We start from the raw sequence: 24,440 nt of genomic DNA, 5'->3' as shown, positions 1-24,440 counted from the left end.
AGTTTGCACAGTAAACTTTAAATTCAAATATTCTTCTTAGTTCTTACCAATCCACAAACAACAGAATTTCATTGTAAAAGCTCTCATCACATCAGATCTGCCTTTCACTCTTCCTCAATTCCCGGCAATCTATTCACACTCTTTCATCCAGCAAACCAACTTCACTACTCCAATTATCAATAATTAAACATAATCATTCAAATTTACTATCCCAATTTTATATATATTTTTTTAAATTTCTCAACTCCCAAAACAAGCCCAATAATTCTTGCTTCTAAAACATCACTTGTTCTTGCAATATGCAAATAACCCAGATCATAATTTGACAAAATCAGCCAAATTTCATAATCTAGCTAAAAAAAAAAAAAAACTCAAATGGGTTCCAATCAATCAGTCCAAACTCTAGAAGATGAAGAAGAAGATGATGAAGAAGAAGAAGAAAATGGAGTTACAGGACAAGGAGATTCACACACTGTAAAGAAGGTTCTAGAACAAGAACCAGAGATGTTACCATGTTATGCTTCAGCTTCCCCTCTTTCTCCTCAGCTTTCCTCTCTAGGGACCCCTAGGATGGGACCCTCTATCAAGGTGTGGGACCCATACAATGTTCTTGCGCCGCCGCCTCCGCTTCCGCCTCCGCCACCTACTGTGAGCTTCGGCAGGAGTTACTCGTCGGATGGGATGCTATTGATCGAAGATGAGAGAGATAGGGGTAGTGTGATGGAGGTTTATTTGATTAATCATGGAGAAAGTGAGATGAGTTTGAGGCCTGATTTGATTAGTGGGAGATGCCCAAATGCCGGGTTGACTACTAATGGGAAGAGGCAAGCTAGGGCTTTGGCTGTGTTTTTGAATTCTCAAGGTGTTAGGTTTAATGCTGTTTATACTTCTCCTTTGGATCGAGCTAAAGCTACTGCTGTTTCTGTTTGTCAGGTATAGTTTTTCGGGTTTTGTTTGTTAAATGCTTTTATTGTAATTGGATGCTATTGATTATTGTGGAATTGTTTGTATTATGTTTAGTGTTGACAATGTGATATATGGTAATATGGGAGAAGTTGAACTTTTACCATTTGTTGGTTATTAGGGACATTCTTGAATTTTAAGGTCGAAATATGGTTTTCAAATTGTGTTCGGAGTAAATATAGGCTCTCAAATGGAGAGACGATGCCATATGGTAAAAGGAGGTTATATGATGAGGATTCTTTGAAGGATTTGTTGGAGTTCTTATGTGAGCATTTATTGGCTGTCTCTGAATTATCCAAGTATATGCTGCATGTATTGTGTCTGCAAGGGCGTTGGTTTGAGTATAACAATAATGAGAGTTTGTCGAGCTAATTGTACTTTGTAGTTAGTGGAGTACTATACATGGCAGGAAAGGTGGGAATGGGGACTAAGACTAAAAAGGATTTTCATAGATGTAGTTATAGAATTTTGAAACGAGTTTAAATTGGTTTCATCAATTTGTGATGGTGATTGCTTAAGAGCATTGAGCAATATAATTTTAGCTGTGCTTGTATCACACATACTTCAATAGGGTTTATCTCTCAAATGCTTAAAATTTGGACTTGGGTATATACCTTAAAATGTTGGTTTATGACAATTGACAAGGGATCCATATACCTCCTTCCTGTTGTGGACCATGGGTCTTTTCCGTCTTGTTTGGTTCTCGAGTTGCATACTGACTGCTGGCGTGATGTGCACTTAAAGCAGTACAAGCAAGAAGCTGCACTCTTGAGGATATGTTGATCTTTTATGGATTATATTTGTGGAGTAAATTTCATACCTTGAGAAAAGCAGTAGACACATTTAAGCAAATATGACAATCAAATATGATCTGGCCTTATGTTCATAGAATAAGGAGGACCATGTCTTCTTCTATGCTAATTCATCATGATAAGATTTCTGATGTTTTTAAAGGCGTTATGTTGCTAGATTGTTTATGCATTATGTGTTTTAGTTACTCTTACTCAGTTTAATACTTGGATGCTTTAGCAGAAACAAAAACAAAGATTTCTAGGAAATCAATGTGAAAAATGTGAGTGTTGTGAAAATATCTTACTATGAGCAACGTAAAGTGCATGCATATAAGTTTTGTGTTTAACTCAAAACGATTTTCTTTTGTTTCTTGGATTCCTCCTCCTTGGTAATAATTTAGTATATAGCAATATGACCTCAGATGATCAAATCTATTTGGAGTGTTTCTATTCTTGTGATATGTAAAAGCCTTATTATCATTGTGCAATCGAGTCTTTACATTTTACATTCTAAACCAGATTAACCTCTAATGCCTTTTTGGAAAGGGAAGCGGTCGTTTACCCTTCCAGATAATCCAGATAGTGCCTAAAATGGAGAATGTTTCACCTTTTTAGTTCGTATGTCTCGTGGGCTTAGACAATTATTTGTGTGACATTGGTCGAGTCATAGTTGTTAGATTCATCGGCAGGCTTCAAAATAAAGATTGTGATTTATGAAATAAAGATCTAGTGAGCTTTTATTTTATTTTATTATTATTATTATTATTATTATTATTATTATTATTATTATTATTATTATTATTATTATTATTATTATTATTATTATTATTATTATTATTATTATTATTATTATTATTATTATTATTATTATTATTATTATTATTATTATTATTATTATTATTATTATTATTATTATTATTATTATTATTATTATTATTATTATTATTATTATTATTATTATTATTATTATTATTATTATTATTATTATTATTATTATTATTATTATTATTATTATTATTATTATTATTATTATTATTATTATTATTATTATTATTATTATTATTATTATTATTATTATTATTATTATTATTATTATTATTATTATTATTATTATTATTATTATTATTATTATTATTATTATTATTATTATTATTATTATTATTATTATTATTATTATTATTATTATTATTATTATTATTATTATTATTATTATTATTATTATTATTATTATTATTATTATTATTATTATTATTATTATTATTATTATTATTATTATTATTATTATTATTATTATTATTATTATTATTATTATTATTATTATTATTATTATTATTATTATTATTATTATTATTATTATTATTATTATTATTATTATTATTATTATTATTATTATTATTATTATTATTATTATTATTATTATTATTATTATTATTATTATTATTATTATTATTATTATTATTATTATTATTATTATTATTATTATTATTATTATTATTATTATTATTATTATTATTATTATTATTATTATTATTATTATTATTATTATTATTATTATTATTATTATTATTATTATTATTATTATTATTATTATTATTATTATTATTATTATTATTATTATTATTATTATTATTATTATTATTATTATTATTATTATTATTATTATTATTATTATTATTATTATTATTATTATTATTATTATTATTATTATTATTATTATTATTATTATTATTATTATTATTATTATTATTATTATTATTATTATTATTATTATTATTATTATTATTATTATTATTATTATTATTATTATTATTATTATTATTATTATTATTATTATTATTATTATTATTATTATTATTATTATTATTATTATTATTATTATTATTATTATTATTATTATTATTATTATTATTATTATTATTATTATTATTATTATTATTATTATTATTATTATTATTATTATTATTATTATTATTATTATTATTATTATTATTATTATTATTATTATTATTATTATTATTATTATTATTATTATTATTATTATTATTATTATTATTATTATTATTATTATTATTATTATTATTATTATTATTATTATTATTATTATTATTATTATTATTATTATTATTATTATTATTATTATTATTATTATTATTATTATTATTATTATTATTATTATTATTATTATTATTATTATTATTATTATTATTATTATTATTATTATTATTATTATTATTATTATTATTATTATTATTATTATTATTATTATTATTATTATTATTATTATTATTATTATTATTATTATTATTATTATTATTATTATTATTATTATTATTATTATTATTATTATTATTATTATTATTATTATTATTATTATTATTATTATTATTATTATTATTATTATTATTATTATTATTATTATTATTATTATTATTATTATTATTATTATTATTATTATTATTATTATTATTATTATTATTATTATTATTATTATTATTATTATTATTATTATTATTATTATTATTATTATTATTATTATTATTATTATTATTATTATTATTATTATTATTATTTTTTAACAAAGATCTAGTGGGCTTAAGAGCACAATAATTTTATGTGTTTTTTGTCTAATCAGGTTAGTGTCTGAGCATTTCAGCGCAGTGAAAAAAAAAAAGTAAAATTACCTTTCTTCCACTTTTTAACTTGATATATCTTTGGGTATTGGGATGAAAATTCTTGACATTATTAGATTCTTTCACTTGTCAAACTTTGTTCTTTGATACCCAAATTTGAGTTTTAGCTTTCTTTTTAGAATCTAGACACGCAAGACAAATATTCAAAATCATTGAGAAAAAGACCACTTTGATGCTCTAAACAGTTTAATGAAGTCCAAGTATTATGAAAAAGAAGTCTTAGTGTCTCAAGTGAAAGTTTACAAGAAGTTTATAAGACAGATTTTAGCACGTACATTAGTGGCAACTAAATTTGTAGTGATGACCTTGAACTCTACTGAAGCTAATTCTTTGAGTTGAGAGGCTTCAACAACCAATGAAGGTGTTCTATGTACTCCCTTCGTACCACCAAAATATTCAACACTTTCCTTTTTCTTCTGTCCCAAAAACCCTTTACACTTCTCTTTTGGAATTTGCTCTGCTACTGTTTAAAATCTTTTCTTCCAAAAAGGAAAAATACAGAATAGTCAAAATTTTAAAATACAGAATAGTTTTGATGCCAATACCAGTTCATATTTCTGGTAGTTTGTCTATCGGAAAAATATCAACAGTTTCCCAATTTAGCAATTAGAGTAACCTCCAATTACAATTGTGTAAAAGTTAATTGTGGAATATATATAATGTGGCTTACAGGTTATAATATAATTCGTATATAATAAGGGAAGGAGGAGAGGGGGGAAATTGTGTAAACAAGATTATAGGGGAATTGATTTTAAAAAATCATAAATGTGACTTGTATTCATAGGATTTTTACTTATATTTAGGACCCTCAAAATGAAAAAGCCATTGATTCCTATCACATCAGTCATTCCAATTAAATAACAATTGATAACTAGACAATGGAATGTTGTCTTGGCAAAGGCCAACTACACCCATGACAGATTGATGTATGTTAAAGCTTAAAGGATTCATGGAGGCACGTCAACTCTTTGGAATGATGCAGGTGAACCCAAAATTTTTGATCGAGACTTGTTGTAAGATTGTACTTAACTAAGGCACTGCTGCAAGAAGGGAAAACTCAGTTCTATCGTAAAACAACTGAAAGAAAATCCTCAGAAGGAGACGGGGGTTGTGATATATCAAAACTTAGTAGTTGTATATGGATTTATCAAAAGTTGCTGCCTGCAAGGTTCTAATTACTCTACCTTGTCTCCCTTAAATATTTCTACCCTTTACATGGGAGATTTTTTCCTTTTCTTTTGGCTCGTAGGACTTTTGCACTTTTCTTTTAATTGTTTTGCAAATTGAAGTTCACAGCCTGCTAATTACTTGGCTGCTTGTTGCTCCATCATTCCTAAGACATCACTTGTGAAATTAGGAATGCAGATAGATGGGGCTCTTGAGGCGTTGGCATATGAACTTCCCGTCTCTAACTAGAAAGGGCCTTGAATCAAAATTACAAGCAATAAGTCCAGCTGGCAACTTGCTATCTAATAGCCCTACTTGCCATACCACTCTTAACTTTGAAGTTCAATACCCTCCTTTGTAGGACAATCCCCCAATAACATACTTTGCTTAGCCACTGTAGAAATGTGTAAGCATTGTGCCCCTATAGCTTCTAATTTCTCTTATATGATACACTCATTGTTTCTTCCTTGACCTTTCACCTGTCAATAATTAGGGTTTAGATTGACTTCTTATCTCTCACCTTCAAGCCCAGTTGTTTGTAAATGGATGCTGGACTTCATTTCAGCCTGATAATAATGTCCATAACCAAAGCAGGATCTTAGAAGTTAATTCATGAAAGATATTACCTTTCTCTCTCTCTCTCGCTCTCCATTTTTATTTTTTTGGGTAATTGTAAGCTGAAAGCCTCTCTTACTGACCAATTTTATTGACAACCCAATCATATAGAAACAAAGGAACCTTTTTGGTTTGAAAACTCCTCAAACAGCAAGGAGTTCCATTTTTAGCTTCCATGGAGTCAATATGAAACAGTCGTAATAATAAATCCCTGTTCTCTATAGTGTTTACTATAGTTTATTTAAGGAAGTACTATCAACCACTAATCAATTCTTTATGAAGTAATTAGTAGCTTGAATATAATCACCTTGCAACATTTTCGGACAGTCTGATGTTGTATACATTGGCTTGTATGGACAAGATACCCTAGCTTCTGTTTTCAATTACTGTACGCTCTTGTTAAATGTTAATGTACAAATTATAAGTCTATGCTGTGGTTTAAGATTCTGAAAAAAGCATTTACTTGACCATTAAGCTGCTTGTGCTGTGCCATATTTTATCTATTAGATAAGGGCCTCACTGCTCACTGTCATATGTCTTGAAGAGAATTTTCTTAACTTAAATAATAAAATAAACATTCAAATTTAAAAGCCTGAGATAGGTTGAATAGATAGAAGTTACTGATGAATTACTTTCAAATTATACATGTATTCTGCTTTTATGGTTTTTAGGGTGTAAATGTCACAATTTTTCTTCACACATATGCACTCATCTGATTGTCATGTATTTATGATGTTGCCAAAAATTAATTACATTTACTCCCTCCCTCTCCAAATGGAAGTCTCATTTTCCATTTGCACAAGTATTTAGGAAAGTTAATTATAAAAAAAAAAAAAAAAAAAAAAAAAAAAAAAAAAAAAAAAACAATTGTGGGGTTTGGTTAATTAAAGGTGAATACAAAAAGAAGTGGGGCTTGATTGATTAAAGGTGAATATAAAAAACAAGTTAGTGGGGTTTGTTGATAATAGTGAAAAAAAATGGGGTTTAGTTGGTTGAAGTTGATTTTAAATACTTCCTCGGTTCTTTTATTATTGCACCACTTGCCTTTTTAGGAAGTTTCACAAATATTGCACCATTTCCTCTTTAGGAAAAAAATTATTTGTGTTCACACTACAAATACCCAACATACCCTTGCTTTTTCACACAACTTTTTAATTTATCAATATGTCACATGGGCAATTTTGTATTTTTACCTTTCTCTTTCTTACTTTTTTCCCACTACCAAAATATTTATACCCAACCCCTATGGTGCAATAATAAAAAGACGGAGGAAGTAATAAAAATAAAATAGTAACAAAGAAAGTAGAGAAATAAGACTTTTACTTATGGACAAGATCTTTGGTCAAATTGGACTTTTATTTAGGGGCAGAATGAGTAATTCTTTGATTGATTTTGTGCTTCTGGAAACTTAGATTTTGCATATGATGGTGTTTTTCAAAATTTATCGTCTAAATACCGGATTTCAGTTAAACATTGTGTGAATATATATCCCCACTTTTGGGATATATATCCCCACTTTTGGGATTAAGGCTTTGATTGATTGATTGATTGATTGATTGTGTGAATATATATATGTAGATTATTTTAGACCCAAATTAATTGCTTGCTTCATTAAAATCTACCACTATAGGATGCAACCATAATCATACGGAGTAATATAATTGCTCTCCATTTTGCATTACTGATAGCACTCTATAAATAATGCTTGATGGACTATTTCTATTTTATCACATAGAATAACTGTGCACAAATTTCGTGGATATCCAGACAGATCCAAGAATTGTTGGACCGTGTCGCAGTATTATTTAGGAAATATGCTTGCCACATCCTTCATTTCCTTGAAACATGGTGAACTGCATTATTCTACGTCTTGATGCCCTATTTCAATTTATTGAGAGAATAAGACCCTGCCCCTGCTTTTCATTCTCCGTGTCCTGTATGTCACTTGTGGAATCTTCCCTTGTGGGATTAAGGCTTTGATTGATTGGCTTAATTTAATACATCTTCAAAATTATATCTTAACAACTGCATTTGTCATGGACAAGGTTTCGACTGCTATACCAAGAATATCAAGTGACATATAATGCATCTTGTTCTTGCCTTTTGTTTTTGTATGCTACTTGAAATATGGCTTTCTGAAATCTCATATTCCTGGAATTTATTTTCATCAATGCATCTGTGCAGGAGATGAGTTTTCCTGAGCAACAGATACAGTCAGCTGATGCACTCACAGATATGAGCCAGGGCCATTGGGAGGGTTGCCCGCGCTCTGAAATGTATACTCCTGACATACTGAATATAGTAGACAGACTTCAGCCAGATTTTGCTGCACCGTCTGGAGAGTCACTCAGGCAAGTGGAATTCCGAATGGTTCAGTTCCTGCATGGGACTTTACTGGTTCTGCCTGAAAAGCTCAGATCAGATTTTCTCTCTCCTCGCACAAATGATGGCGGGTTTTCCCAACAGAGTTCACATGTTTATGCAAACTCTATTAATGATCGAGATGGACAGTCTTACCCTGCACCACAGTGGGATTTGCTTTACAGACACCGGCAGTTATCCAGGAAAAAATCTGGAAAAAGCAGGCTGCAAGTGGTTACTACAACAGGTGATAAGACTGAAAACTACCATGAGGAGGAGATGTCCCCCAAGGAACCAAGCCGACAAAGCTCTATTAGTGATATAAATGCTCAGAATTCCTTAACTTGCATTGGAGTCTTCAGTCATTCAGCTTCTATCAAGTGCCTATTGCTGGGCATCCTCGGTTGCAGCCCAGTGATGTCACATAAGATTTGTGTAGAGGATTCTTCTGTGACTGTGTTACAACATTCTTGGAAAACTGGTTGGCAGATAAAAAGATTAAACGATACAGCTCACCTGAGGCTTCTTTAGCCCTCTGATGCGTGGGATTTGGAGAAAGCAATATTGCGAGGAGCCATTGTTTTTGTTTCATCATGTTGCTACCCAATGTTTTGCATATGTAACTGTATTTTTTGTTGTTTACTGTAACCTCATACCCCTATTTATTTCCTGGTTCCGTAACCCCAGATTAAGCAATGGATTTGGGGTCAGTGTCTTGAGTCCTTGTAATCTGTAAGCATTGACATGAGTTGTACGTTATACAGAAGTATTTTTCAGAATTAAAAATGAGATAATTTTCCTTTTTTGCGACTGACCCCAAATCGAGTGCTTATTTTTGGATCTCGATCAACAGTTCAATTGTAGAATCTGGAAGAAGCTTCAGCAATACATTGTTTACATTATGGAGCTTCTGCCACCTGAAATAAGGCAGCCCCCCCTCAGATTCAATGCAACTCTTATGCTGTATCAGGGAATATGGATCTGGGATAATAGGCCGATGGATGGACTCAAACACGATAATAATAGGAACGGCAAATTTAAGTTTTACATCTGTTCGATGCCCCTGCAGTTAGGCTATTCCATCTAAATTATTCATCATCCATCATCTGTGATCTGTTCATTGCATTCATACAATTTACTCCGTATCTTAATCCAACTTTGAACAGCTTTATCACAAGTAGACAAATGACAGCATCCAATCTATTTCAGCTATAGCCCGCTCATTCAGCATTTTTATATTCTTGTCCAAAAGAAAGTTCTTCAATATCTGGCTCTCAGCATATACTGTATAAGAGACCAAGGCCCTGTTCTTTTGGGCAGAGCAGAGCAGGGGTCAGCAGAGCAGGGCAGATTAAATTTCAGCAAAGCAGAGCAGATTACAGGACAGCCGAGTAGAGCAGAGGCGAGTAGAGCAGATTTCAACATTATTAGTAATACTATTATTAATGTTATTATTATTAATGTTGTTGTTGTTGTTGTTGTTGTTGTTGTTGTTGTTATTATTAATAATAATTATTATTATAATTAATAATAATAATAATAATAATAATTATTATTATTATTAATTATAATAATAATTATTATATTATTATTATTATTATTATTATTATTATTATTATTATCATCATTAATAATTATTAAAATTATTATTTTTATTATTATTAATTATTAAAATTATTATTATTAATTATTATTATTATTAATAATTATTATTAATTATTAAAATTATTATTATTATTAATTATTATTATTAATTAATTATTATTATTACTATTGATATAATTATTAATAATAATAATATTTATTATTATCATCATTAATAATTATTAAAATTAATAATAATAATAATAATAATTATTATTATTATTAATTATTATTATTATTATTAATTATTCAAATTATTATTATTATTATTAATTATTCAAATTATTATTATTATTAATTATTATAATTATTATTAATAATAATAATTATTATTAGTAGTATTATTATTAATATTAATTATTAAAATAATAATTATTATTATTATTATTAATTATTAAAATTATTTTTAATATCAATAATTATTATAATTATTCAAAATAATAAATTATTGTCATCAATACAATATTAATTGTTATTATTAATTATTATTTGAAAATTAAGCAGAGGAGAGCAGATTTCTTTTGAGCAGAGCAGAGCAAATTTGATTTGAGCAGAGCAGAGTAGAGCAGCTCTAAAGAACGGGGCCCAAGTATAAATAGGGAAAATTTTAGTTTGGCCTCTACATAGATTAACAAATCAGTTCATATAGCCCATATAGGTAGCTAATTTTAATTTTATTTTTAATTATAATTTTAAATATTTTTGTTTACAATCAATACTTTAATAAAGGGACTTTGACTATTTTTTACTCTTTTCTTTTTCTTTGTTTTACCTTAAATTTTTACTCTAGGAAAGTTTTGTAGTAAAAATTAGGTGAGTCCAATATAAATAATGTCAGATATTAGATTATTAATGTCAGATATTAGATTATTAATGTTAGATTTATTGGACTCATGGTGAGTAGAGGTGTTCATTCGATTTTCGGTTTGGGTTTACGCCAAATTCAATCTGATCCGAAATAAATTTCGGCCTTCAATCATCAAATTCAATCCAATTCGAATTCCTCACCAAATCCAATCTGATCTAATCATAATTAAAACTCGGTTATTTGGATCCGATTCAAAAATCTGAATTAAATACATTGCAATTTTTTTGGGCCTAATGCAATTATAAAAATAAAAATGCAATAATAAAAATTCAGTTCTTAAAAGTACACGATTAACATAAGTATTGAAAACATAAGTTATAAGTTTACACGATTAATATTAATATGATGATAAACATAGTTTAACAAGATTAATAGTAACAATACTTATTTATAAATAATGTCTTCATATGTTATTTTGGTTTTTTTGATCCAAACAAGGTCAATCCGATTCGAAAATTTGAATTTTTTTAAAAAATCAATTTGATCTGATTCGATTTAAAGTTCGGATCCGATCTTGTTTGAGTAATTAGGTTTTGATGATTGTAAACTAATGATGATTATCTATCTAACGTGTTTGCTAAGTTGTGCATAGATAGAACAAGTTATACTTGGAACAGGGTACAAGGAACCTGAGTAATGACAGGTATATATGTAAGGAACTTGAGTAATATATGATAAGCAATAGAGGAACAAGAACAATGATAAATGTTATGGTTGATAAGCATGATGATGGCTAAGGAACCATGAAGGTAACTATGTAAATAGGTATTTACATATGTTAGCTTCACGAGGTAAGTATCCTATGCATATATAGGTCATGTATATATAGGAGTCTTTTAATTTAGTTTAGTTTTCTTTATTGTTTTTATAAATGAAAAAAACTAACCTTCTGCTTTACTTTGTTATTCTCAGAAGTTTGCTCAGTTTGTCATCATAAAAAAGGGGCAACTTGTTGACCCTTATGAGGTTTTGATGATGATAGTTATGATTGAGCAAACTTCCATCTAATAAGGATTTTCTAGTGTTGTGATGTTTGCAGGTAAACATGGGCACGGGCCGTGCCTGGCCGTGCCGGGGTGGGGGTCGTGCCGTGCCGGCTCCGCGGCGGGCCGTGCCTGAAATTGGCACACCCCAGCCCACGGCACGGCACGACCCACGTGCCTTGCGGGCCGTGCCGGGCCGCGGGTCAAACCGTGCCACCTTTTTTTTTTTTTTTTTAAATAAATGAAAAAAAAACGAATTAAACGATATATATTTTTTTTAGTACAACTTAATATATGTGATTAATTTATGTTTATGTTAATGTTAATATATTTTGTTTTCATTTTTTGAACAACTTTATTTTAATTTAGGTTATATAAATTATTTATCTAATTAATAATTATGTTTAAGTTTATTTAAACAAATAAAAACAATTTTATTAATTTAGCAAAAAACAACAATGCATATAATAAAAAAAAATACGAGTGCGATAATCCGAAAACACAAAAAATTGAAGAATAACTTATTTTATTATATGACGGTAGCCGGTACAAATGTACGATAATTCAATAATACAAAATAAGTAATGATAATTAAAAATCGTACAATAGTGTATGAGTATTGAATAACTTCATTTATTATACGGAATACGAAGTTCGATAATACAAAAAGAATACAATAGTGTATAATGTAAATATGTAATCATGTAATTATTATTGGTTGTCTTCGTCTTCGCCTTCGTCTTCATCTTCGTCTCCGTCTTCGTCTCCTAGAGGTTCAAGTTCATCCGCTAATTGAGTTGATTGAGAAGTATGAGAACTAAAAGAAGTCGACGTTCCTTCATCGTCGTCGTTTTGTGCATAAGTACAATCTTGAGAACGAGTTTCGGCATCCAACCAATCCTTGAAGCAAACACACATTTCAAGTGTTTCGGGTTTTAGTCTTGTTCTTCTATCGTCTAAAACTCGTCCGACGCACTAAAAGCTCTTTCGGAGGCAACGGAGGAGACTTGGATGTTTCACGGCTTGTGATTTCCACCAATCGAGGATGTCGAGGCCAAACTTCTCTTCATCGTCCATGCCTTTCATGAAGTCGTAAATTAAGTACATTTGCAACTCCGAAACATCGCTTTGTGTTCTCTTACTTGATGATGATTCCGTACCTTAAAACTTGGACATCATGTTAGCAGCTTGTGCAAATAAACCTTTGGCCCGTTTACTTACATTTTTGGATGTTTGAGAAGGGGCAAATCGAGACACGGTTCCATATTTACTTTCATAAACTTTATATAAAGAAAAAAACTCATCAGTCACCTTATTTTTAAAAGTTTCAACATCATCTTCAAAATTCATGTTACTATAATAAATATCAATTAATAAAAAGGTGCCATCATATTTTTGCCTAGGATCTAAAATAGAAGCAAAAATATAAATCATAGGAATATCGGTGTAATATTTATGCCATTTTTCCTCCATGGATGGAAGATATCCACGATAAACATGTTGTGATCGGTGTTCCGCAAAAAGTTGTGCAAGTAAACATGCATTGCTAAGAAAAGAATGAGAACAAGGATTATATACAGAAGAAAAACAATGTGTCATACCATATAGTAATTGTAAAAACTGCATATATTTTTCACAATTAACCCAATCATCTTCTAGTAAAGCACATTGTGGAAATTTCATATTATAAAAAAATGTTAAATGAACCTTGTACTCGATTGCCCGACTCAACATTTCATAGGTGGAGTTCCACCTAGTTGGACAATCCGGTGCTATTTTTATGGTTTTTATCCGTTGTTGCCTGCAAAAACCTTTCCATTCTTGATATCTCATGTTAGAGCTATTAATAGACATAATAGCATTCCTTATTTTGTGATAAAATGGACCAATTGCTTGTGTTCCATCCTTCACACACAAGTTAAGAACATGACAAATGCATCTAACATGAAGTGCATCTCCATCTAATATAACATCGGTCAATTGGGATTTGACCAAATTCGCACTATATGTCATAGAAGTTGCATTATCGAAAGTCATAGACATGATTTTATCCCTAAGACTATATGTATCAATGGCTTCCATTAAATGATGTGAAATGTTAAGACCGGTATGAGGGTATTCAAGCATTTTGAAATGAATGATGCGTTTTTGTAATAACCACTCATTATCTAACCAATGACAAGTAACACATAAATAGTGAAGTCCGTACCCACCATCCCATGCATCGGCGGTTAAAGAAACTCTACTAGGAAGATTAGCTAATTCATTTACTAATTTCAATTTGTACTCTAGATAAGTCTTCATGGCAGCAGATCGAACGGTTTTTCAGGAGATTTTTTTGTGTTTTGGTTGTAGTGCTCGGTTAATATAGTTGTTGAAGGCATCATTTTCGGCGAAATGTAAAGGTTGTTCCGCATGTACAATCATTCTCCCAAGTTCATCCCTATCTCTCTCGTAATTGTAAATGAAGCCTTGTGGATGGAATTGAGAAATTTTGGGTTGGGTTGGATCACTAGATGGTCCACCACATTTTTTTGTATGTCTACTAAGGTGTCCCGTCCCTCCCTTGGTATCGGCCGAGAAAATTTTACCACAAGTCCGACACTTGGCTTTTTGTCCATTTTTACTTAATTGATAATGTGACCAAACTTCACTCTTTCTTTTGGTTTGAGCAAAATCCTCTTCGGTACACCACTCTAATATGTTAGGATTTTGGGTGTTGGGCATTTGGGTGGATGGTTCACTTGACCCGGAGGCTTGTGTTTGGCTACCTTGGGAAGGAGGAGGAAAAGGAAATTCATGTTGTTGAAATTGGGTTTGTTGAAATTGGGTCCAAGGAGCCATATCATCCATTTGTTCTTGCCCTCCCGTGTTTTGGGGATGAAAGAAAGGGGTGGAAGTGTTTGGAAAGGGCATGTTAGGGGAGGGAAAGGGCATGTTAGGGGGGGGGGGCATAGGCATTGAAGTGTTTGGGTTTGGTGATTCCCTATGTTTTGACTTGGCTTTTCTAGAGGAGGAGGAAACGTTCGGGTTTGATGCCATGATTAATTAATAATAATAACAATAAAAGTAACAATAACAATAATAATAATAATACAAATAACAATAACAAAGTAACAATAACAATAACAATTAACAACAATAATAATAACAATAACAATAAGAATTAGTAAGTAGTTTTTATATAAATTAAATTTTTAAAAATAATTATAATAATAGTCGATTACTTGGATCAATGAGATCCCAGGTAGGAGAGGTTAGGAGCGACGTTGTCCAGAGCCCAAGTCCCGCCTTAGACAGATTTCAACAATCCAAATAACCCACAATTAAAATAGAAAGTAGTTTTTATATAATTAAGTAGTTCCAAGAATACAATAATAATAATAATAATAATAATAATAATAATAATAATAATAATAATAATAATAATAATAATAATAATAATAATAATAATAATAATAATAATAATATTAACAACTAACATTAACAATAACAATAGCAAATTAAAATAAAGTTGAGTTAGATCTTACAATGACGCTTCAATGCTTTCCCAAATTTATAATTTTCCGAACTTATAATTTCCCGAATGTAAATATAACAATTTTTTTGGTAGTAGACTAATAAAAGTAATAATAGTAAAAATGTAAAATTTATAAGAGAGTAGGAATTTTTTTTTTCTTTTCACAAAAGAGAGCAAGATTGTATGATTTGTAGGAATTTGAGAATTGAGAATTTGGGAGTAAGAAAATTAGAGAATAAGAGAGAAGAGATGAGTTGATGAATTGTGAAAATTTTGGAGGAAAATATGAGGTATTTATAGGGAATTTGGGTGGGAAATGGGGTGGAAAACTAGCCGTTTATAGCTGTTGGAAAACGGCCAAAAACGGCTAATTTTTCAACGGTCATTTGGCACGGGCCGTGCCGTGCCCGGCCGTGCCGGCGGGTCGTGCCAGCGTGCCGGCCCACGTGCCGGCCACCGTGCCGCCCGCCGTGCCACGTGCCGTGCCCGTGCCAAAATCCAGAAACTTGTTCACGGCATGGCCCACGGTCCACAGGTGGGCCGCCGTGCCGTGCCGTGCCGCCGACCGTGCCGTGCCGGAGTCGTGCCGGGCCCGTGCCGCCCGCGTGCCGGCACGGCCCGTGCTCATGTTTATTTGCAGGTTTAGTAAACTCTGAGAGTTGAAGAAGGAACTGAAACAAAGGGACTTTAGAAGATCCATGAGGATACAAGTAAAGTTAGAAGAAGAGTTCCAGAAATGGAACTTCAAGGTGTTCCCTGACAGGAACATACCACGGGTTGTAATGACCTGGTTCCGATGTAATGCTGGGGCAAAGGTGTTTCCTGACAGGAACATATATCAACGGGTTGTAACGACCTGGTTCCGGTGTAATGCTGGGGCAAACCCTAAGATCCAGAATATATCAAGACTACAGGATTCCAGAACAAGAGTTTTAGAGAAGCAACATGAAGACAGAGAAATAGAAGTATATTGCTCTAGGATTCATGTAAATATGTTGGACATAAAAGTCGGTCTGGAACACGTCTATACAGAACCAAGGTGAACCCCAACACAGTCAATGAAATTAGAGTAACTGACTTGTCAGGAACTCAGAGACTGTCAGAGTTCATGAACCTAATAGGAACTTAAGTATGCACGTCGTTAAAAGTCGGTTTTAATGATATATATATTTACCTAATACGTGCATATCTTTTAGGGATTTGGTTTTACTGAATAAAGATATTTATCTTCTAATAAATCTCTTTTGGAAAAAGATAATTTTATTTAAAAAGTATTTTTAAACAAAAAGATAAGATTGGAATAAAATCTGATTTTATGTTAATTATATCTTATTATTCATAACAGATTTTATCCTTAACAAAAAGATATATTTTCGGAAAACTTGTTTTTAGAAAATATCTTTTAAACTTATCTTTTCAGAAAACTTATCTTTTTCAAGATGAAATGAATAATTCGAGTGTACTATAAATATGCTCATATGTATTCATTCAAAGTTGAGACTGACGAAGTGTAGTGGTCGTGCTTAATAGTTTTATCCTTCACCACGAAGCTAAGTCAGTTCTCCTGGTCAAAGTTCCTATCAGATTTTGGTTACAGTACGTCCAGTGAGTTCCAAACAGATCTTGAGTGTCCAACATATTAGTTTTATCTCTTTATTCATATATATGTATTTAGAGTTATTCTTTGAGATCTTGTAATGGGAAAATGGGTTTGAGTGTTTTGGATTTTGGGGTGAGATTGTGAATTCTCTATAAATTCACATTTGAGTGTATGAGTTTGAAATCTCTAAAATTCAAGTGGTAGTGAGTCACCCCGAGTGTGTCTTGGGTTGCACAGTGAGAAAAAGGAACCTGAGTGTGTCTTAGGTCGAGAAAGGAACCTGAGTGTATCTTGGGTCGAAAAAGGTGTCTGAGTGTGTCTTAGGTCTGATAGGATAGGTTCTTATCAATTAGCAAGTGTCCGAGGAGGAACTTGCGAAGCAAAGGTCTGTGTAATAGGTTGTACTAGGAGAGTTGCCTATTATAGTGGAGTTTGTTTATAAGTCCCAATGGGGCCGAGGTTTTACTTCCAGCTAGGCACTGGATGGTTTCCTCATAAAACTTGCTGTGTTCTTTAAGTTCCTTTTATGTTTTGTTTTTAATTTCCGCATAAGTTTCACAATTGGAACCTACTACCATTCACCCCCCCTCTGTAGTAGTTCATCTAAACTAACAGATCTAAATTAATAATTTGATTTAAATTGGATTGAATTTCGGTTTTAATTTGAATAATAAACACTCTTAACGGTGAGTCTGGTTGCTTGTAAAACGTTTTCTTGTACGAGATATTAAAGGTTGTCAAATTTTGGAATATATTCAAATAAATCATATGGAAATTATTCTGGGAATTGTTGAATGGGCTGCTACTCCTTTCCAAGAATTGATGAATGTCAATCAGAGAGGGTCTGGTTTACTGCAGGATATTACTAATCAAGCAAATGCTCAATGGGAAGAAAGGGATCAAGACAGGGGAACGACTCTAATTTCTTCAACTACTAAACCTTGTGTGCAGCGCTTTTATGATAATGGGAGGCAAACTGACAGGTTTGACTTAGAAGCACATAGAAGGATGGCGCGATCAGTTACACTTTTACAGGAATTCAAAGCCTCGCTTGGTTATCCGACCATGGAAAATCAAGGAAACACAGAGCTAACTGGATTTGTTCCGAACCTGTTTGATTTGGATGTGAGTAACTTTCGACTTACTGAATGTGCTCCACCAAATACACCAGTTTCTCCGCTGGATTCCATTGATTTGCAGGACCTCTCAAACTCTACTTTGATGCAATGGGGATACAAAAAGAAGAGAAGCAGAACTGGAAGAAGAACAAACTCAACTGCTGACTGCAACATAAGAGAAGCAGATTTGGGTGGTACCTGGAGGGGAAGCAAAAGGCTGAAGACTCTGAATGGCTGGGCAGAGAAGGGTGGATTTAGCTTGTGGTATAAGGATAAAAATGGTACTAGGAAATTCAAGTCTAAGGCACTTTCTGATGTTGATATGGCAAGAGATTGGGGTGTTTGTATGGGGGAGGATATAGTCAAAAGAGGTAAGACTAAGCGTGAGGAGCTTCAAACTAACTCAGCTACTCGTGGAAGCAAAAGGCTTAAAAGTGAAGAAGTCAACTCAGCAAGGTTGATGGAAATGGAAGACATGGATTGTGATGTCCAACTTGGCATCTTAAACTCAATCTTAGATGAACAAAAGGGTGAGGAAGCTGAACCAGATCAGCTCCCAACCCCTAAATGAAGTTCATCTCCTGGAATTCTCGAGGTTTAAATGATCCACACGCCCCGAAAATTCCCTATCTAGTGTGGTTAGTTAAAAATAAACACCCTTCCTTTCTCTTTATTTCTGAAACTAAGATGTGTAAGAATGATCTATGTAAAAGATTAAGGTCTTGTAACCCCTCCTTTTGTTGTGGAGTAGATGCAGATGGGGCTAGAGGGGGCCTTTTAGTCTTAGGTTGGGTTAATGCTAGTGTTACTTGTGTCTTTTCCTCAAAAAATATCATTGTTTGTAAAATCGTGGAATTAAATGATGATATGAAGTATGTTTTTTTCTTTTACGGAGAGCCTAGTGTTGATAATAGAGTAGAAGTTTGGCATACTCTACTAAACTTACAAAATAGATATCCTAACCATTTGATTATTGGCGATTTTAATCAAGTGGAAAATTTAGATGACAAATTGGGTGGTAACCCAGTTATAAGAGGTGATGAGGATTTTCTGGATTGGAGATTACAGGGAGATGTAATCCAAGTTCCTTTCTCTGGTCCTAGATTCACCTGGAGTAATAAAAGAGATGGGAATGAGCTGATTATGGAAAGACTGGATCGTGCATATGTTTCAAGACAGTGGTTTGAAAACTTTCCTGAAGGACGAGTTATTAATGAACCCCTCACAGTGTCTGACCATGCTGCAATTACATATAATACTTCAGTTGAGGTGAAGGGTTCAAACAGGCCTTACCAACTGGAAAAATGGTGTCTTCGCATACCTGAAATTATTGACATTATTAGGCAATGCTGGGAGCAGGACATACAGGGATCTGCAAATTATAACCTCTCTCATAAAGTAAAGCTGGTTCGAACTAGATTGCAGAGGTGGTGTCTGCTACATAAGAAAGTATGGGGTGTAAACTGGAAGGAAATCACAGCTGAACTACAACTTTTGGGTACTTCTGTTATTACTAGTAAGGATGGAAACACTTACATGGATAGGCTGCGAGGAGCCATGACACACTATGAATTACAGTTTGGTTACTGGCAGCAAAGATTAAAGCAAAGCTGGATTCAATTTGGTGATTGTCCAACTAAGTTAATGTATAGCAGAGTCAAGCAAAGACAGAAAAGGAATGAAATCACTATGATCAAGAATAGTGAGGATGTATGGGTGGAGGGGCAGGATCAGGTAGCTGAGCAAATTACTCTCTCATTAAAAGAGACTTTGCAGCCCGTAATTTCAGATTCCAAGGAGTATAAGACGGCAGCTATTGTAAACCAATTAGCACTTCCTACTCTTTCAGCAAGTGAAAAACAAAGACTGGATGCCCCCTTCTCTTATGAAGAAGTCAGGTCAGCTATGTTCTCCTTTCAGGCTGATAAATCGCCAGGCCCAGACGGTATAATTGCAGATTTTTTCAAGACAAACTGGGATCTAGTGGGGAATGAAGTGTTTAAAAGTGTTGAAGAATTTTTTAGATCGGGTTTTCTGCTTAAGAAATGGAATCAAGCCCTATTAGTTATGATCCCAAAGCTTGAAGCTCCAGAGTATGCTACACAATTCCGTCCTATAAGTTTGTGTAATACGATATATAAGTGCATCTCAAAGTGCCTAGTAAATAGGCTGAAGGGTCTGCTCCCTAAGCTGATTTCAGACTATCAAAACGCCTTTGTTCCTGGGAGGCATATGGAAGACAATATTCTGCTTAGTCACGAACTTTTGCACACCATTAATACCAGGAAAACGTCTGAGCTAGCAGCTTTAAAGATCGACATGTCTAAGGCTTATGACCGAGTGGATTGGACTTTTCTTCTAAAAGTGCTTGAGGCGTACGGGTTTACTGCAAAGTGGTTACAATTGATCTCTCAGTGTGTTACTACTGTTTCTTTCAAGGCACTAGTAAATGGGAAAACAACTGATACCTTCAAACCACATTGTGGTCTCAGGCAGGGAGACCCCTTATCTCCCTACCTTTTTCTTTTTTGTATGGATATATTGTCTCGCATGCTCACTCTTGCACAGGATATAAATGGTCTTAAAGGAATTAGAGTTTCACGAAGAGCTCCATCTATCACTCATCTTTTCTTTGCATACGACGCAATGATTTTCTTTGAAGCTTCTGAGAGGTCAACTCTGGCAGTCAAGGACATTCTTGAAAGATTTGGAGATGCTTCGGGTCAGCAATTGAACCTGCAGAAGTCTTTTATTAAATTATCCCCGAATCTAAGAGATGATATCGCAAATAATATCAAATGTATCCTAAGAGTTTCTAGGGTCCAACATTTTGAAAAGCACTTGGGTGTTCCAGTTGACATGGTGGGAAAGAAGAGTATGATTTTCTCTTTTTTAGTGGATAATATTTCGAGAAAGGTAAAGGCTTGGCATTCTCTGAATCTGACTCAAGGGGCAAAACTAGTGCTAATCAATACTGTTCTTATAGGCATTGCTTCCCATGTGATGAGATGTCTTAAGCTACCTACGTCGATTGCAAATAAAATTGACTCCATAATTACAAGATTTTGGTGGGGAAATGGAGAAGATAAGGGAATGCATTGGGTTAAGAAGACAATGATACAAGCTTCAAGGTTTGAAGGGGGATTAGGCATTAAAGGAGCTGAGCTACTCAATAATACTCTTCTGTTCAAACAGGCGCTGAGAATTCAAACAAATCCTCAGCTGACTATAGCTAGGATCTATAAAGCACAAGGAACATATTTTTCTAACATCCTACAACCAAGATTCTCAGGAAAGGGTGCCTTATCTTGGGGTAAAAGAGGATTAATCAGAGCAGTTTCCAGCTTCAGGAAAGGTTTTGTGTGGAAAATAGGAATGGGGAGCAAAGTAGCAGCAGTTTCTGACGCCTGGGTGAATGGAAAAATGCCTGAAATTAGAAGTAACCACACAATTACAGCAGCAAGAAACTTAAGAGTGTCAGACCTTATTGATCATAATACAATGAGCTGGAATGGAGTGGAGATTGCTAAATGGTTTGAGGAGAGAGATGCAAAAGAGATAATAGCTCTGGAATTGCCAGACTCGGAGCAGCATGACAGACAGTATTGGAAGCATACACCAAATGGTAAGTTCACAGTCAAATCAGGCTATAAATTCTTAAGGAATCAGCAGCAGGGAAGCAATGAAAGTAATCTTACTACTGCAGAACAGGGAAGTTTCTTTAGGATAGTTTGGAGGCTTCAAATCCCACAAAAATGGAAAATTTTTATTTGGAAACTTTACCATGGGGGTATTGCTGCTAAAGAGAATCTCTCAAATAGGGGAATAGCTCTTAATACTTCTTGTGATGTTTGTGGGGAAATAGAATCAATGCAACACATTTTTAGGGACTGTGAGATTGCAAGGGATTCATGGGGTGATAGTATTATTAACCCAACTGTGAATTTAATTGATGACACTTCTCTAAAGGAATGGATTCAGGCCCAAATCCTGCTGTTATATAGCAAGGATGGAATTAATAGTTTAAATATCAAGACTCTTATTATTACTCTTTGGAGTTTATGGGTTTCTAGAAATGGTAGAGTCTTTAGAAATGAAGCTGGTGGTCCTGCAATGGTAAGAAGAAATATACATCTGTGTAGGGAGCAACTACAATGTTTTGAAAGTAAAGAGAATGTGGTTTTGGGAAATCATGAACCTCTTTACCCACCTGGTTTTCTGGCTGCTAATCTGGGTAATTTTAACCATGGAACTTATGATGTTCATATCCAAATTAATGGATCGTGGGAGAAACATACAAAGAAAATGGGTACTGGTTGGACCTTTACTCACAACAATAGGGATGTTATATATGATGGAGGAGGAAACTATGGAATGGTGGAGTCAGCTTTCTGTGCAGAGGCAAGAGCTTGCCTAGGAGCTCTTACTTGGGCTCAAACAAAGGGTTTCAAGAGGGTCGAGATGTTTACAGATAGTGTGGCTTTGGTTACACAGTTGGTGTCAAGAGTAGATGGTAACATGGCCAACTTTTGGACCCTGCAGGGAATCAAGAGTAAGGGAAAGCACTTTGATGTTTGATGCATCAGGAAGGTGGATAGACAGCAAGTCCATCAGGCACACCAAGTAGCTAATTTCTGTAGAATTAATCTAGTTTCGTTTTCTAATCCTTAATTTGTTCTTTAGCCTTTGTCAAAAAAAAAAAAAAAAAAAAAATACAAGAAATCTTTAGACCATCATTTCGATAAAGCTGCAAATTCAAGTGACGGATGTAGCATGATGCAAAACCTATTTATCAATGATTGTGGCTTCATCGAAGAAAACCTTTGTTTGACTTAATATTTTATGTACTTGGTGGTAAATAACCTATATTTCAAGTTCACTGGTAAATGTCATTTGGCTTTTTAAAGAGTGTTAATGAATCCAGCTCGTTAGTGAGTTTTTAAGCGGTGGTCAAAATATTACTGCATCAAGTTTAGTAGTACAAAACTTGGGTAATACTCCGTACTTGATAAATTTAAAAATTAAAATCTACATAAATACGAAGTGTTAAGATTCCCTCTATCACCTTGATGTTTAAATGACTTCAAATATTATATTCCGTACAAAATAATGGGATTTTTAGCAAAAGTGACTATCAATCGGAGACGGAGGGAATATATATATATATATATATATATATATATATATATATATATATATATATATATATATATATATATATATATATATATATATATATATATATATATATATAATGTTCGAAACAAATATATAAAATATTAGACGTTTAATTTTCTCCTTTTTTTTCCTTACTCCTCAATCCTTATTGCCTCTGTTTCTCATTCTTTTCTCATAGAAAAGCTGATTACAAAATTAAAAACCCTAGTCGATTCTTATTGGAATTTAGACTTATTTTGTTGTATATTTGTGTATTGATATTTATTTGAACACTCTATTTTATACTTGAATACTCAAATTATATCCGTACATTCGAATATCAAGTGTTTAATGAAGTTTGAACCCCTAGGTACAATTCCTGGATCCGCCACTGCCTGACATTATGGCAAGAGTCGGGCATGCCCTAAAATCCTAAATGAAGAGTAAAAGAATCAAAATTCAATTAAAATTAAAATTAAAATTAAAATTCTTTTCTATGTCTCATATTCTAATATTTGATTCTCAAACATTGCAACTTAAAATCTTTATGCTTCTAAATAAGTTGCATCATTTTGAATTTCATGCTATTTACATACTAATTTTGACTTAATTCAACACTCTTATGTAAGGATTTAAGGCAAATGTTATCATATAAAGTTTTGCTAAAGTAGTCAAAGGTATGTTTTCATAATATCAACTTGATATTACGAGTACTTATTATTATTATTTTTTTTATATTACATAACTAATGATATTAATGTTTAAAGTTATACATCGACAAGTTTCTAGTCGAGTTGAATCAGTTGATACACTATCAGAATGAGGGAGTATATTTCTAGTAAAACTTCACGGGAAATCTAGTAAGTCACTTAAATATGAAAGGAGTATCATATTCCCTCTATCTCAAAATAATTGACACTACTAAAATACATGCCAATGCATTAGTTTTACTTTAAATATATT

At 32.2% G+C, this 24,440-nt stretch overlaps 1 protein-coding gene across 1 annotated transcript; it reads left to right on the top strand.

Annotated features, from left to right (window-relative positions):
• Positions 1-9: 9 nt before the first annotated feature.
• Positions 10-9,392, top strand: LOC145572766 (uncharacterized). The gene is made up of 2 exons (XM_081631754.1): positions 10-933; positions 8,411-9,392. Exons 1-2 carry the CDS (start codon positions 376-378, stop codon positions 9,116-9,118), a joined length of 1,266 nt encoding a protein of 421 aa, XP_081487880.1. The 5' UTR covers positions 10-375; the 3' UTR covers positions 9,119-9,392.
• Positions 9,393-24,440: the final 15,048 nt, after the last annotated feature.

This window comes from Chenopodium album, chromosome 1 (genome assembly GCF_948465745.1).
Source record: "Chenopodium album chromosome 1, dcCheAlbu1.1, whole genome shotgun sequence".
In the NCBI taxonomy this organism is placed as follows: domain Eukaryota; kingdom Viridiplantae; phylum Streptophyta; class Magnoliopsida; order Caryophyllales; family Amaranthaceae; genus Chenopodium; species Chenopodium album.
The sequence above is the reverse complement of the archived record's forward strand: the minus strand, read 5'-3'. Positions and strand labels throughout refer to the sequence as shown.